Source organism: Rana temporaria, chromosome 5 (genome assembly GCF_905171775.1).
Source record: "Rana temporaria chromosome 5, aRanTem1.1, whole genome shotgun sequence".
Classification (NCBI taxonomy): Eukaryota; Metazoa; Chordata; class Amphibia; order Anura; family Ranidae; genus Rana; species Rana temporaria.
The window spans coordinates 13,019,488-13,034,134 of NC_053493.1; the positions used below are offsets into that span (position 1 = coordinate 13,019,488).

At 47.5% G+C, this 14,647-nt stretch overlaps 1 protein-coding gene across 2 annotated transcripts in view; it reads right to left on the bottom strand.

The window, feature by feature from the left end:
* C5H1orf35 (chromosome 5 C1orf35 homolog) overlaps nucleotides 1-14,647 on the bottom strand; it is a 64,198-nt gene that overhangs the window by 36,280 nt on the left and 13,271 nt on the right. For both annotated transcript variants that reach the window (XM_040352188.1, XM_040352187.1), the window contains 5 exons: nucleotides 13,157-13,307; nucleotides 11,874-11,919; nucleotides 11,543-11,625; nucleotides 7,150-7,222; nucleotides 2,205-2,284 (listed from right to left, as the gene is read on the bottom strand). In XM_040352188.1, the coding sequence (XP_040208122.1) occupies nucleotides 2,205-2,284; nucleotides 7,150-7,222; nucleotides 11,543-11,625; nucleotides 11,874-11,919; nucleotides 13,157-13,307 (433 nt within the window). The remainder of the gene's footprint in view (nucleotides 1-2,204; nucleotides 2,285-7,149; nucleotides 7,223-11,542; nucleotides 11,626-11,873; nucleotides 11,920-13,156; nucleotides 13,308-14,647) is intronic.

Genomic DNA, 14,647 nt, shown 5'->3' on the forward strand with positions numbered 1-14,647 from the left:
CATCATTACACGCCTCACTGTGCCATCATTACACGCCTCACTGTGCCATCATTACACGCCTCACTGTGCCATCATTACACGCCTCACTGTGCCATCATTACACGCCCCACTGTGCCATCATTACACGCCCCACTGTGCCATCATTACACGCCTCACTGTGCCATCATTACACGCCTCACTGTGCCATCATTACACGCCTCACTGTGCCATCATTACACGCCTCACTGTGCCATCATTACACGCCTCACTGTGCCATCATTACACGCCTCACTGTGCCATCATTACACGCCTCACTGTGCCATCATTACACGCCTCACTGTGCCATCATTACACGCCTCACTGTGCCATCATTACACGCCTCACTGTGCCATCATTACACGCCTCACTGTGCCATCATTACACGCCTCACTGTGCCATCATTACACGCCTCACTGTGCCATCATTAATGCCTCACTGTGCCATCATTAATGCCTCACTGTGCCATCATTAATGCCTCACTGTGCCATTATTACATGCCTCACTGTGCAATTGCCGACCTCACTGTACCATTCCATTCCCTGCCTCGACGATCTCCCTACCTTCTCCTGTTTGCAGAGTATGTCAGACGGCGGCCATCCAATATTCAAAAGCCGCACCTCCTCCTCAGGCTGTTCCGTGATAGGCGGAACACCAATTTTCCCAGCAGAGCCTCTGTTCAGTGTTCCGCCTATCACGGATGTCCTCTCGTCCGAGGCCGAGGATGAGAAGGGATCTGTGATAGGCGGAACACTGAACAGAGGCTCTGCTGGGAAAATGAGTGTTCCGCCTATCACGGAACAGTCTGAGGAGGAGGAGGGGCTGCTTTTGAATAATGGATGGCCGCCGTCTGACACACAGGTACCCGACATTTGGGGCATGATTTTAGATGCAGAAGGTCGTCTTATACGCCAAAAAATACGGTACTTAGGAGCCGACTAATCCATTTGCGCTTGTGAGCCGGGTTGCCATAGAGCCTGCCATGGACCGGAGGGTTCCCGGTCAGCTCTCTGGTCCTGGGAGGCCAGAAGCGACGTTGCGACGTCACTTCCAGTTAAGGCGGATGTAAACTCTGACATTTTTTTCCCTGGAAAGCAGAGAACTGAGGTTTTCCAGGGTAGAAGAGAGATCTGGGGCTTTATAGACCCCAGATGTGTCCGAGCATCTCCAACTGTCTCCAGCGCCCCCCCCCAATCTCTGGCCACATGAGGTACTGCATACACTAGAACAAATTATCTGAGTTTACATGGTAGCTTTGCGCAGTTTTTACAGAGGCGCAGGGCACCGTTTTTGCCCTGCGCTCCCGCAAATTATCTGCACTACCCTTGATTCACGAAGCAGTAGCTCCGTAAATTGCGTGGGCGCTCCGGCAAAATGCCTGGCGTAAGCGCGCGCAATTTAAATGATCCCGTAGGGGGCTGGAATCATTTAAATTAGGCGCGTTCCCGCGCCGAGCGTAGGGCGCATGCTCCGTCGGGAAACTTCCCCCACGTGCATTGGGGCAAATGACGTCGCAAGGACGTCATTTGCTTCAAAGTGAACGTGAATGGCGTCCAGCGCCATTCACGATTCACTTACGCAAACTACGTAAAATTTAAACTTTGCGACGCGGGAACGACTGGTATACGTAGCATTGGCTGCCCCTGCTATTAGCAGGAGCAGCCTTACGCGAAACCCGACGGACGTAAACTGCGTACGCAGGGCTCGCGTAACGTTGTGATTCGGCGTTCGTATGCAATTTGCATACTATACGCTGACCACTACGGGAACGCACCCTAGCGGCCATCGTAAGAATGCAGCCTACGATACGACGGCATAAGGAGCCTTATGCCAGTCATATCTTAGGCTGCAGTCGGCGTATCGAGGTTCCTGAATCAGGAGCATTCGATACGCCGGGGCAAGCAAGCAATTGCGCTGCGTAACTATGGTTACGCAGGCGCAATTGCTCTTTGAATCTACCCCATTATTTCCTATGGGAAAACTAGCTTTGATATAAGAGTGCCTTGGATTACAGGCTTTCTTATGCTCATAATCCAAGGTACTACTCTATATATAATGTAGGAGAGAAATGTCAGAATTGGCCGGGGTGGGAAGGTAGTTAAATGGGGGGGGGGGGTGGTTAAGTGAAGGGGGGGGATGGTAAGTGAAGGGGGGGTGGTTAAGTGAAGGGGGCGGGGTGGTACACTCACTTGGATGCTTTGTCTTCCTCTCCTCCTTCCACCTTCCTCTTATCACTGTGCGCTTCCTGACGCTCTCCGCCTTTTTGGTGCTGTGTGGTTCAACCAGAAATAAATATAGAGATTTTCTTAGATTTGGCACCAGATTTCTATCACATTTCTCATTGTACAAAAGTCAAATCTGTTTTTATTTTACAGCAAATATTAAAGAATCCCAGCCTCAACCTAACTAGTCTTAAAAATGTCCCCTCCCCCAATAACACCCACACTGACTAATCTGGTAAGAAAGATACTTCAGCCAACTATGGTCCGGTCATGTGACCTGGCTCCCGTGTGTCAGCCAGTGGTGGCTGCAGGGGAGAAGAGGGAGCGCTGACATTGGCTGGGACATGGGAGCCTACGGGTGATGTCACCGCTCCCGGGCATTACCAGGAGTTGTTGGACGCTCTCCCCTGCAGGATCACATGACTGGAGCGGGCTGAGAATAGGTATATGTATATACATCTTTTTTTAACAGGTGTAAGGAAGGGGGGACAGTCCAAGGTATTTAGTAGGAGGCATGGCAAGTTTTTTTGAAATTGTAATTTTTTGTCACAATTTTTGGGAAAATTAAGAATTTAACCACTTAAGACCCGGACCAATATGCAGGTTAAAGACCTTGCCCCTTTTTGTGATTCGGCATTGTGTCGCTTTAACTGACAATTGCGCAGTCGTGCGACGTGGCTCCCAAACAAAATTGACGTCCTTTTTTTTCCCACAAATAGAGATTTCTTTTGGTGGTATTTGATCACTTCTGTAGTTTTTATTTTTTGCGCTACAAAACAGAAATAGAGCGTCAATTTTGAAAAAAATGCAATCTTTTTTACTTTTTTCTATAATAAATATCCCTCAAAAATATAAAAAAAAAAAAATTCCTCAGTTTAGACCAATACGTATTCTTCTACCTATTTTTGGTAAAAAAATAATCGCGATAAGCATTTATCGATTGGTTTGCGTAAAATGTATAGCCTTTACAAAATAGGGGATAGTTTTATTGCATTTTTAATATATATTTTTTTTACTACTAATGGCAGCGATCAGCGTTTTTTTTCGTGACTGCGACATTATGGCGGACACATCGGACACTTTTGACACATTTTTGGAACCATCGTCATTTTCACAGCGAAAAGTGCTATAAAAATACATTGTTTACTGTGAAAATGACAATTGCAGTTTAGGAGTTAACCCACTAGGGGGCGCTGAAGGGGTTAAGTGTGACCTCATATGTGTTTCTAACTGTAGTAGGGCGGGGCTGGACGTGTGACATCATTGATCGCGTTTCCCTATATCAGGGAACACACGATCAATGACAGCGCCACAGTGAAGAACGGGAAAGCTGCGTTTATACACAGCTCTCCTCGTTCTTCAGCTCCGGGGACCGAGCGCGGGACACGGCGGCGATCGGGTCCGCGGGTCACGGAGCTTTGGACCGGGTCGTGAGAGCGCCTGCCTTGGCTGCAGCTAATCACATGGTACAGGTAGCTAGATACCATGTGATTGCTTTGGGCCAATCACGAATCAGAACTGTAAGCAATCCGTTCATTAATGGAAATCCACTCATTAAAGTTTGTTTACATTGTTATCGTGCGATTGCTTGGCGATTGGTCATAACGATCACATGATACAAACACACTATACAGTAAAACCTTGATTTGAGAGTAACTTGGTTTGAGAGCGTTTTGCAAGACGAGCAAAAATGTTTTAATACATTTTGCCTTGATATACAAGCGATGTCTTGATATAAGAGTAGAGTCATGTCATAACCGAGTATAAAAGAAGAGAGGAGCCTCTAAGTGTAGCAATATGGTTACATTTAATGAAGGTACAACATTTAGCAACTTATTGCTACACTTAGAGGCGCCTCTCTTCTCTTTTATACTCTGTAAAAAAAATGCTTTGATATACAAGTGCTTTGGATTACAAGCATGTTTCTGGAATGAATTATGCTCGCAAACTGTATTACCAAAAGTATTGGGACGCCTGCTTTTACACGCACATGAACTTTAATGGCATCCCAGTCTTAGTCTGTAGGGTTCAATATTGAGTTGGCCCCGCCCTTTGCAGCTATAACAGCTTCACCTCTTCTGGGAAGGCCGTCCACAAGGTTTAGGAGGGTGTCTATGGGAATGTTTGATCGTTCTTCCAGAAGAGCATTTGTGAAGTCAGGCACTGATGTTGGACGAGATGGGAGTCTCCGCTCCAATTCATCCCAATGGTGTTCTCTTGGGTTGAGGTCAGGACTCTGTGCAGGCCAGTCAAGTTCCTCCACCCCAAACTCACTCATCCATGTCTTTATGGACCTTGCCTTGTGCACTGGTCCAAATCATTTGGTGGAGGGGGGATTATGATGTGGGGGGTTGTTTTCAGGGGTTGGGTTGGCCCCTTAGTTCCAGTGAAGGGAACTCTTAAGGCGTCAGCATACCAAGACATTTTGGACAATTTCATGTCCCAACTTTTTGGGAACAGTTTGGGGGACGGCCCCTTCCTGTTCAAACATGACTGTGCACCAAGCAAGGTCCATAAAGACATGGATGAGCAAGTTTGGGGTGGAGGAACTTGACTGGCCTGCACAGAATCCCGACCTCAACCCGATGATTTACAGTGGAGACTGTGAGCCAGGCCTTCTCATCCAACATCAGTCCCTGACCTCACAAATGCTCTTCTGGAAGAATGGTGAAACATTCCCATAGACACCCTCCTAAACCTTGTGGACGGCCTTCCCAGAAGAGGTGAAGCTGTTATAGCTGCAAAGGGCGGGGCCAACTCTATATTGAACCCTACGGACTTAAGCCTCGTACACACAGGACAGAATCTCATCAGGAAAAAAACGTAGTTTTTCTGACAAGATTCTTGGCAAGAATCTCTTGCCGCCTGAGTGTACAGACACCCCATTCAAAAGAACGCGGAACGACGAGCATGCGCTTGTCACATTCAATGCCGTCGCCGCCAACTTGCTGCACCCTACACTGCCCTTGGAAGCTACTGAGCATGCGTCAAAGTCATTTCGAGCATGCGCGGGTTTCCACGGCGACAGGTAAGTATACAGACGCTCGGGTTTTTCTCGGCAGGAAAACAGGCCGAGAATCACGACGAGGAACATAAAGAGCAGGTTCTCTATTTTTCTCGTCGAGATTCCGGGCAGTTTTCTTGACGAGAAACCTGAATGCCTCGTACACACGCTCGGTTTACTCGGCAAGAAAGCTCTGCCAGCAGTTTTCTTGCTGGTTCCTGCCGAGCAAACCGAGCGTGTGTACGAGGCTTAAAGGTACAATTGTTTTTCCTAAATATCTTCCTTTCCCTTAGTGCAGTCCTCCTTCACTTACCTCATCCTTCCATTTTGCTTTTAAATGTCCTTATTTCTTCTGAGAAATCCTCACTTCCTGTTCTTCTGTCTGTAACTCCACACAGTAATGCGAGGCTTTCTCCCTGGTGTGGAGAAAGCCTCATGAGGGGGCGAGCAGGAGTGTCAGGACGCCCACTAACACACAGCTCCTTTCTCTATCTGCAAAGTAGAGAGCGTCCTGACCCTCCTGCTTGCCCCCTCCCCCTTCAAGAGGCTTTCCCCACACCAGGGAGAAAGCCTCACATTACTGTGTGGAGTTACAGACAGAAGAACAGGAAGTGAGGATTTCTCAGAAGAAATAAGGAGATTTAAAAGCAAAATGGAAGGATGAGGTAAGTGAAGGAGGACTGCACTAAGGTAAAGGAAGCTATTTAGGGAAAACATTTTTTTTCCTTTACAACCACTTTAAGACTGGGATGCCATTAACCACTTAAGACCCGGACCTTTATGCAGGTAAAGGACCCGGCCAGTTTTTGCGATTCGGCACTGCGTCGCTTTAACAGACAATTGCGCGGTCGTGCGACGTGGCTCCCAAACAAAATTGGCGTCTTTTTTTCCCCACAAATAGAGCTTTCTTTTGGTGGTATTTGATCACCTCTGCGGTTTTTATTTTTTGCGCTATAAACAAAAATAGAGCGACAATTTTGAAAAAAATGCAATATTTTTTACTTTTTGCTATAATAAATACCCCCAAAAAGATATAAAAAAAAAACACTTTTTTCCTCAGTTTAGGCCGATACGTATTCTTCTACCTATTTTTGGTAAAAAAAAAATCGCAATAAGCGTTTATCGATTGGTTTGCGCAAAATGTATAGAGTTTACAAAATAGGAGATAGTTTTATTGCATTTTTATTAATTTTCTTTTTTTTTTACTACCGGTACTAATGGCGGCGATCAGCAATTTTTTTCGTGACTGCGACATTATGGTGGACACATTTTGACACATTTTTGAGACCATTGTCATTTTCACAGCAAAAAATGCAATAAAAATGCATTGTTTATTGTGAAAATGACAATTGCAGTTTGGGAGTTAACCACTAAGGGGGAGCTGAAGGGGTTATGCGTGACCTCATATGTGTTTCTAACTGTAGGGAGGCGGGGCTGGACGTGCGACATCATTGATCGTGTTTCCCTATATTAGGAAACACACGATTGATGACGCTGCCACAGTGAAGAACGGGCAAGCTGTGTTTACACACACCTCTCCCCGTTCTTCAGCTCCGGGGACCGATCGCGGGACTCCTGCGGTGATCGGGTCCGCGGAGCTTCAGACCGGGCACGCCCGCGACTGGGCACTTAAAGAGGACGTACGGGTACGTGATTGTGCCCAGCCGTGCCATTCTACCGACGTATATCGGCGTTAGGCGGTCTTTAAGTGGTTAAAGCTCATGTGTGTGTAAAGGTAGGCGTCCCAATACCTTTGATAATATAGTGTGTGTACGTACATTATACACACACACACACATTTTTTTTTTCGCCGATTCCTTTTTCTCCAAATGTGGTGACAATCAGTGAAAGGATTTATGAACACAGGAAAATTTGGCAATTCCGGCACCATAAAGTATGAAGACTTACGGTGAAGATGGAGAAGCCCATTTTATTGGCCTCCTTGTCCTCCTTGGAAAGCGTCATCTTCGCGGAGGAAACACTGCAGAGACATATAAAAAGAGACTGCCGTCATTAAAAGAGACCCTCACCTTTCACTTCAACAACAATCTTCCCCATGAGATTATTTGCATAATTAATGTATTTGATGGATGTTATTTACCTGTAAAAATCCTCCCATTGTGTGAACATCCAATGGGACTGATCCTGGGTGCGGCCATCTTGGATGTGATGTCAGAAACCCCAGCAGACTCAGAGCTGTCACTCAAGTGACACTCTACACCAGGGGGGTCTCAAACTGGTGGCGCTCCAGCTGTTACAAAACTACAAGTCCCATGAGGCATTGAAAGGCTGACAGTTACAAGCATGTTGTGAGAAAAACAAACAATCAGCGCCATAATACTAATAAATCACTCCTATGATGACGTGAACAAAAAAAAAAAAATCAAATATACCCCTCTGTGGGGCAGATCCACAGAGAGAGTTCGCCGGCGTATCTACTGATACGCCGGCGTACTTTCAAATTTCCCGCGTCGTATCTTTGTTTTGAATCCTCAAACCAAGATACGACGGCATCTGAGTTAGATCCGACAGGCGTACGTCTTCGGATCTAAGATGCAATTCTTCGGCGTCCGCTGGGTGGCGTTCCCGTCGTAATCCGCGTCGAGTATGCAAATTAGCTATTTCCGATGATCCACAAACGTACGAGCGGCCGTCGCATTCTCTTACGTCGTCTCTAGTCGGCTTTTTCCTGCGTATAGTTAAACCTGCTGTGTTAAGTATGGCCGTCGTTCCGGCGTTTAATTTGAATTTTTTTTTTTCGTTTGCGTAAGTCGTCCGTGAATCGGGATGGACGTAATTCACGTCCGCGTAAAAAAACAATGACGTCCTTGCGACGTCATTTAGCGCAATGCGCAGCGGGAAATTTAGGGACGGCGCATGCGCAGTTCGTTCGGCGCGGGGACGCGCTTCATTTAAATGAAACACGCCCCCCTACTCGCCGATTTGAATTAGGCGCCGTTACGCCGCGAGAGATAGACTACGCCGCCGTAACTTACGGCGCGAAATCTTTATGGATTCGAACCAAACTGCAGTAAGGTACGGCGGCGTAGCGCATCTCAAATACGGTGCGCCGGGGCAGATCTTTGTGGATCTGCCCCTGAGTGTCTACACAGCTGCTGAACACTTATAGTGATACACCACACCTATTGCAATATTCATTTGGTGAAAATTGTGCATCTATAAATATTATATAAACAAATAATTATACATTCCATAAAACAATTTATGAAAAAAAAAAAAATGCTAAAAATATTTTTTTTTTCATAAATTGTTTTATTGAATGTATCATTATTTGTTGATATAAAAATGTATAGATACGCAGCGCTGCACTATTTTCACAAAATTAAAGTTACAAGCATGACTCCCACAGGCAGAGGCACGATGGGACTTGTAGTTACTCAACAGCTGGAGGGTCGCCAGTTTGAGACCCCCCTGCTCTACACTATTCCCCATCTCTATTACCCTGGCAGATACATAAAAGGTTATGTGAGAAGGGAGGGGGCGGAGTAGCTGGGCCAGCACCGACACTAATTAGATGCTCCCAGAAGAGAGGAAAGTTACTACATGCAATGAGGGGGAGGGGCCATCCCGGGGAATTGACTTTACTAAAGTAGTCATATTTGATAGCCGGTTCAATGGTAGATTGCAAGTGAAGAAAACATCATTAACCACTTCAGCCCCGGAAGGTTTTACCCCCCCCCATGATCAAGCCATTTTTTTTGGCGATACGGCACTGCGTTACATTAACTGACAATTGCGCAGTCGTGTGACTCAGTACCCAAATAAAATTGATGTCCTTTTTTATCCACAAATGGAACTTTCTTTAGGTGGTATCTGATCACCTCTGTGTGTGTGTTTTTTGTGATATAAATAAAAAATGAACGACAACTATAAAAAAAAAATATATATATATATTTTTTTTTTATAGTTGTCGTACATACATACATACATACATATATATACACACACACACACACACACACACACACACACACACACGCCCGGATTCACAAAGCACATACGCCGACGTATCTCCAGATACGCCGCGTAAGTGCAAATATGCGCCATCGTATCTATGCGCCGGACCCACATACTAAGATACGCCTAAAAATAGGCTTCATCCCACCGATGTAACTTGCCTACGCCGGCGTAGAGTGGGCGCATATTTACGCTGGACGCATTTGGCGCTCCCATTGATTTTCTATTCAAATGCAAATGAGGGAGAAACGGCGATTCATGAACGTACGTGCGCCCGACGCAGTGCGCGTAAAGTCATACGTCGTGAAGTTATGCCCCATAAAGGAGGTGTAACTCAGCAGCATCCACGCACCTGGGTGGTCTCTGAGCAATTGCTCTGCCCCCCGAGCCCACCCTACTTTGAAGGCTATTAGAGCCTCTGGCATGGATGGGCGGGGGCGCCCTTAAAGGGGTTGTAAACCTTTGTGTTTTTTCACCCTAATGCATCTTATGCATTGGGGTGAAAAAACACCTTGCAGTCACCGGCCCCATCGTTTTACTTACCTGAGCCCCTTCATCTCCTCGCTGCCCTTCTCTCCATGGAGTCCCGGCTTTGATGATTGGATAGATTGATAGCAGCGCAGCCATTGGCTCCCGCTGCTGTCAATCAAATCCAATGATGCGGGTGCCGGGGGTCGGGGCTGAGTCATACACTCGGCGTCTATGGACGCCGAGTGTATGACTCAGGAGCGCGCCCGCAAGGTGACCCCCTCTGGACAGTGATGGTGAACCTTGGCACCCCAGATGTTTTGGAACTACATTTCCCACGATGCCCAACTACACTGCAGAGTGCAAGAGCATCATGGGAAATGTAGTTCCAAAACTACAAGGTTCCCCATCACTGCCCTAGGGGGTTATCTAATGCGGGGAGGAGCAGCGAGAACCCCCCAGAAGAGGAGGATCAGGGACACTCTGTGCAAAACGAGCTGCACAGTGGAGGTTAAGTATGACATGTTTGTTATTTTTTTTAAACAAAGCTTTAGATCCCTTTACACTGAGGCACTTTGCAGGCGCTAGAACGCTAAAAATAGCACCTGCAAAGTACCCTGAAAGTGTCGCTCCTTTCACTCCACTGGAGCGAAGCGCTGGCAGGACGCAAAAAAAAAAAAAAGCCCTGCTAGCAGCATCTTTGGAGCGGTGAAGGAGCAGTGTGTATACCGCTCCTGCCCATTGAAATGAATGGGCAGTGTGGCTGCACTGCCAAAAAAACACCGCAGCAGCGACACTTTTTGGGTGTTTTCCAGTGCCGGGACAAGGAAATTTGGTGCCCAGGGCGAAGATGGCAAACTGCGCCCCCCCCCCCCCCTGTTTTTAAGAAAGAATCAATGTTGTTTCAAAACAAGAATATACTTAAAGCAATAGAACAAAGCACACTGGCGGCAATTGATGGGCACACTGGCGGCAATTGATGGGCACACTGGCGGCAATTGACGGGGCAAACTGGCAACAATTGATGGTTACAGACTGTGCCCAAACGCAACCACTGTAACCATCAATTGTTGCCAGTTTTCTCCATCAATTGCCGCCAGTGTGCCCCATCAATTGCCGCCAGTGTGCCCCATCAATTGCCGCCAGTGTGCCCCATCAATTGCAGCCACTGTGCCCATCACACGCAGCCACTGTGCCCATCACACGCAGCCACTGTGCCCATCAAACGCAGCCACTGTGCCCATCAAACACAGCCACTGTGCCCATCAAACACAGCCACTGTGCCCATCAAACACAGCCACTGTGCCCATCAAACACAGCCACTGTGCCCATCAAACACAGCCACTGTGCCCATCAAACACAGCCACTGTGCCCATCAAACACAGCCACTGTGCCCATCAAACACAGCCACTGTGCCATGAAACACAGCCACTGTGCCCTGAAACACAGCCACTGAGTGGCTGTGTTTGATGGGTACAGCCGAGTGGCTGTGTTTGATGGGTACAGCTGAGTGACTGTGTTTGATGGGCACAGTGGCTGCGTGTGATGGGCACAGTGGCTGCGTGTGATGGGCACAGTGGCTGCGTGTGATGGGCACAGTGGCTGCGTGTGATGGGCACAGTGGCTGCTGCAGGAAGTGGTTGTGGAAGGACAGCTTCTAGACAGATTCTATCAGCAGGATATGCTGTGTCACATGGTACAAAGCCACAACTAATCCCGGAACATCAGGGGGCTCTGCAGACAACAGAGCAGCATGGTACAGGAGGTATGAGATCTATGTTGGGACTAATCAGTTCTAGTGGAAAGAAAGTTGGGAGTTCGGCTTTAAAATCTTGCACAGCGTGAAAAGAATTACCTGGCGCTCCCGAGGCCGCCGACCCGGTCCACGTTCCGCTCGTCCCTCTCTGGGCCTTCCCGCTTGCAGGCTTCAGCAAACTCCTGATGGTAAGAGTAGAGTATATAGAGTAGAGTCAGCGATCACTGATGAAGTATATAACACATCCAAAAAGTTTATGGAAAGCCAAAAGGTGAGTAAAGTAGGAAAAGGTTAAAGCAGAACTCCCCACCCAACCCCCCCCCCCCCCTCAAAATCCCTATACACCATTTACACGGACCTTCACTCAAATGTGAACGTTCTGCTTATTCAACGCCCGAGTTTGACACCCCTGTTCTAAACTGTTACTTACCTCTTTACTAAGACCCTTGGGCTGACGCTTTACTGTCTTGTAACCTCTGTAATACAATACAAAGGTGTGTAATGAAGGCGGAAAAAAGTGCAAAATTCAAGTAGCAATGGACACAACAAAACCAAGAACTTCATTTTTGTATAAAATGTTATCACAGTGATGGTCAGAGACTGGAGGACATGATACAGGAGATGGTCAGAGACTGGAGGACATGATACAGGAGGTGGTCAGAGACTGCAGACATGATACAGGAGGTGGTCAGAGACTGCAGACATGATACAGGAGATGGTCAGACTGCAGGACATGATACAGGAGATGGTCAGAGACTGGAGGACATGATACAGGAGATGGTCAGAGACTGGAGGACATGATACAGGAGATGGTCAGAGACTGGAGGACATGATACAGGAGATGGTCAGAGACTGGAGGACATGATACAGGAGATGGTCAGAGACTGGAGGACATGATACAGGAGATGGTCAGAGACTGGAGGACATGATACAGGAGATGGTCAAAGACTGCAGACATGATACAGGAGATGGTCAAAGACTGCAGACGTGATACAAGAGATGGTCAGAGACTGCATATATGATACAAGAAATGGTCAGAGACTGCCGACATGTTACAGGAGATGGTCAGAAACTGCAGACATGATACAGGAGATGGTCAGAGGCTGCAGACATACTACAGGAGATGGTCAGAGGCTGCAGACATACTACAGGAGATGGTCAGAGACTGCAGACATGACACGGAAGATGGTCAGAGACTTCAGACATGATACAGGAGATGGTCAGAGACTGCAGACATGATACAGGAGATGGTCAGAGACTGCAGACATGATACAGGAGATGGTCAGAGACTGCAGACATGATACAGGAGATGGTCAGAGACTGCAGACATGATACAGGAGATAGTCAGTGACTGCAGACATGATACAGGAGATGGTCAGTGACTGCAGACATGATACAGGAGATGGTCAGAGACTGCAGACCCTGGGGGGGTGTTATCACAAGATCCTAGGCCCAGAAAACACCTGTATGTCAATACATGTGCCCCATTCAGCACGGGAGTGCTTCTGTACCTTGGCATATACCAGAGTACAGCACAATACACTTCTATGGCAGGCTGTACACGCCCCAGGTGGGTGAAAAACGCTGGGATTTTACGCTAGAGCAGATTTTAGACCCCAAACCATCCCTGTGCATGAGGCCTAAAAACTATAAACCACACAAGAGGATGCAATGTGTTTTGTAGCACAGCCTTTGTTTTATTAGGGGACTCACAATGCGGCCATCATGGCTTCCTCTTCGGCTTGTTTCACGGCAGCCAGCTCCTGCTCTCTGCTGACGGCCTCCCCCGGGTTCTTCTGCTTGGTGTACCAAGTCAGGTCTTTGCCCTTCTGCCACCTTCCCACCGGCGCCATTACCGAGTTCCCTGCAAAACAGAAACATAAAATGTATCCAGGACACACTCAGGAATGAATCCCAAGCACCAAACTAAGGAGATTGTGCTGCTTCTCTTTTCACTGTGCAGTCCAGGAAGGGAGTTTAAAGTGTTAGTTGACCTTTTCAGAAAAAAAATTAGGTAGGTATACCCCCCCCCCCCCGGGTATACCTACCTCCCTGGGGTAATGAGCTGTCAGTGGACACACACCTGGAGTAGGTGTCTGGAAATGTAAAATCTCCGCTCTTCATTCTGTAGGACAGGGGTATCCAAACGTATTTAAATAAAGGACCAGCATTGGTATCAGTGGGAGGAATAGTGTCCCATCATTGGTGTCAGTGGGAGGAATAGTGTCCCATCATTGGTGTCAGTGGGAGGAATAGTGTCCCATCATTGGTGTCAGTGGGAGGAATAGTGCCCCATCAATCATTGGTGTCAGTGGGAGGAATAGTGTCCCATCATTGGTATCAGTGGGAGGAATAGTGCCCCATCAATCATTGGTGTCAGTGGGAGGAATAGTGTCCCATCATTGGTGTCAGTGGGAGGAATAGTGTCCCATCATTGGTGTCAGTGGGAGGAATAGTGTCCCATCATTGGTGTCAGTGGGAGGAATAGTGTCCCATCATTGGTGTCAGTGGGAGGAATAGTGTCCCATCATTGGTGTCAGTGGGAGGAATAGTGTCCCATCATTGGTATCAGTGGGAGGAATAGTGCCCCATCAATCATTGGTGTCAGTGGGAGGAATAGTGTCCCATCATTGGTGTCAGTGGGAGGAATAGTGTCCCATCATTGGTGTCAGTGGGAGGAATAGTGTCCCATCATTGGTGTCAGTGGGAGGAATAGTGTCCCATCATTGGTGTCAGTGGGAGGAATAGTGTCCCATCATTGGTGTCAGTGGGAGGAATAGTGTCCCATCATTGGTGTCAGTGGGAGGAATAGTGTCCCATCATTGGTGTCAGTGGGAGGAATAGTGTCCCATCATTGGTGTCAGTGGGAGGAATAGTGCCCCATCAATCATTGGTATCAGTGGGAGGAATAGTGTCCCATCAATCATTGGTGTCAGTGGGAGGAATAGTGTCCCATCAATCATTGGTATCAGTGGGAGGAATAGTGTCCCATCAATCATTGGTGTCAGTGGGAGGAATAGTGTCCCATCATTGCTGTCAGTGGGAGGAATAGTGTCCCATCATTGCTGTCAGTGGGAGGAATAGTGTCCCATCATTGCTGTCAGTGGGAGGAATAGTGTCCCATCATTGGTATCAGGGGGGGGAATAGTGTCCCATCATTGGTACCAGTGGGAGAAATAGTGTCCCATCAATCATTGGTATCAG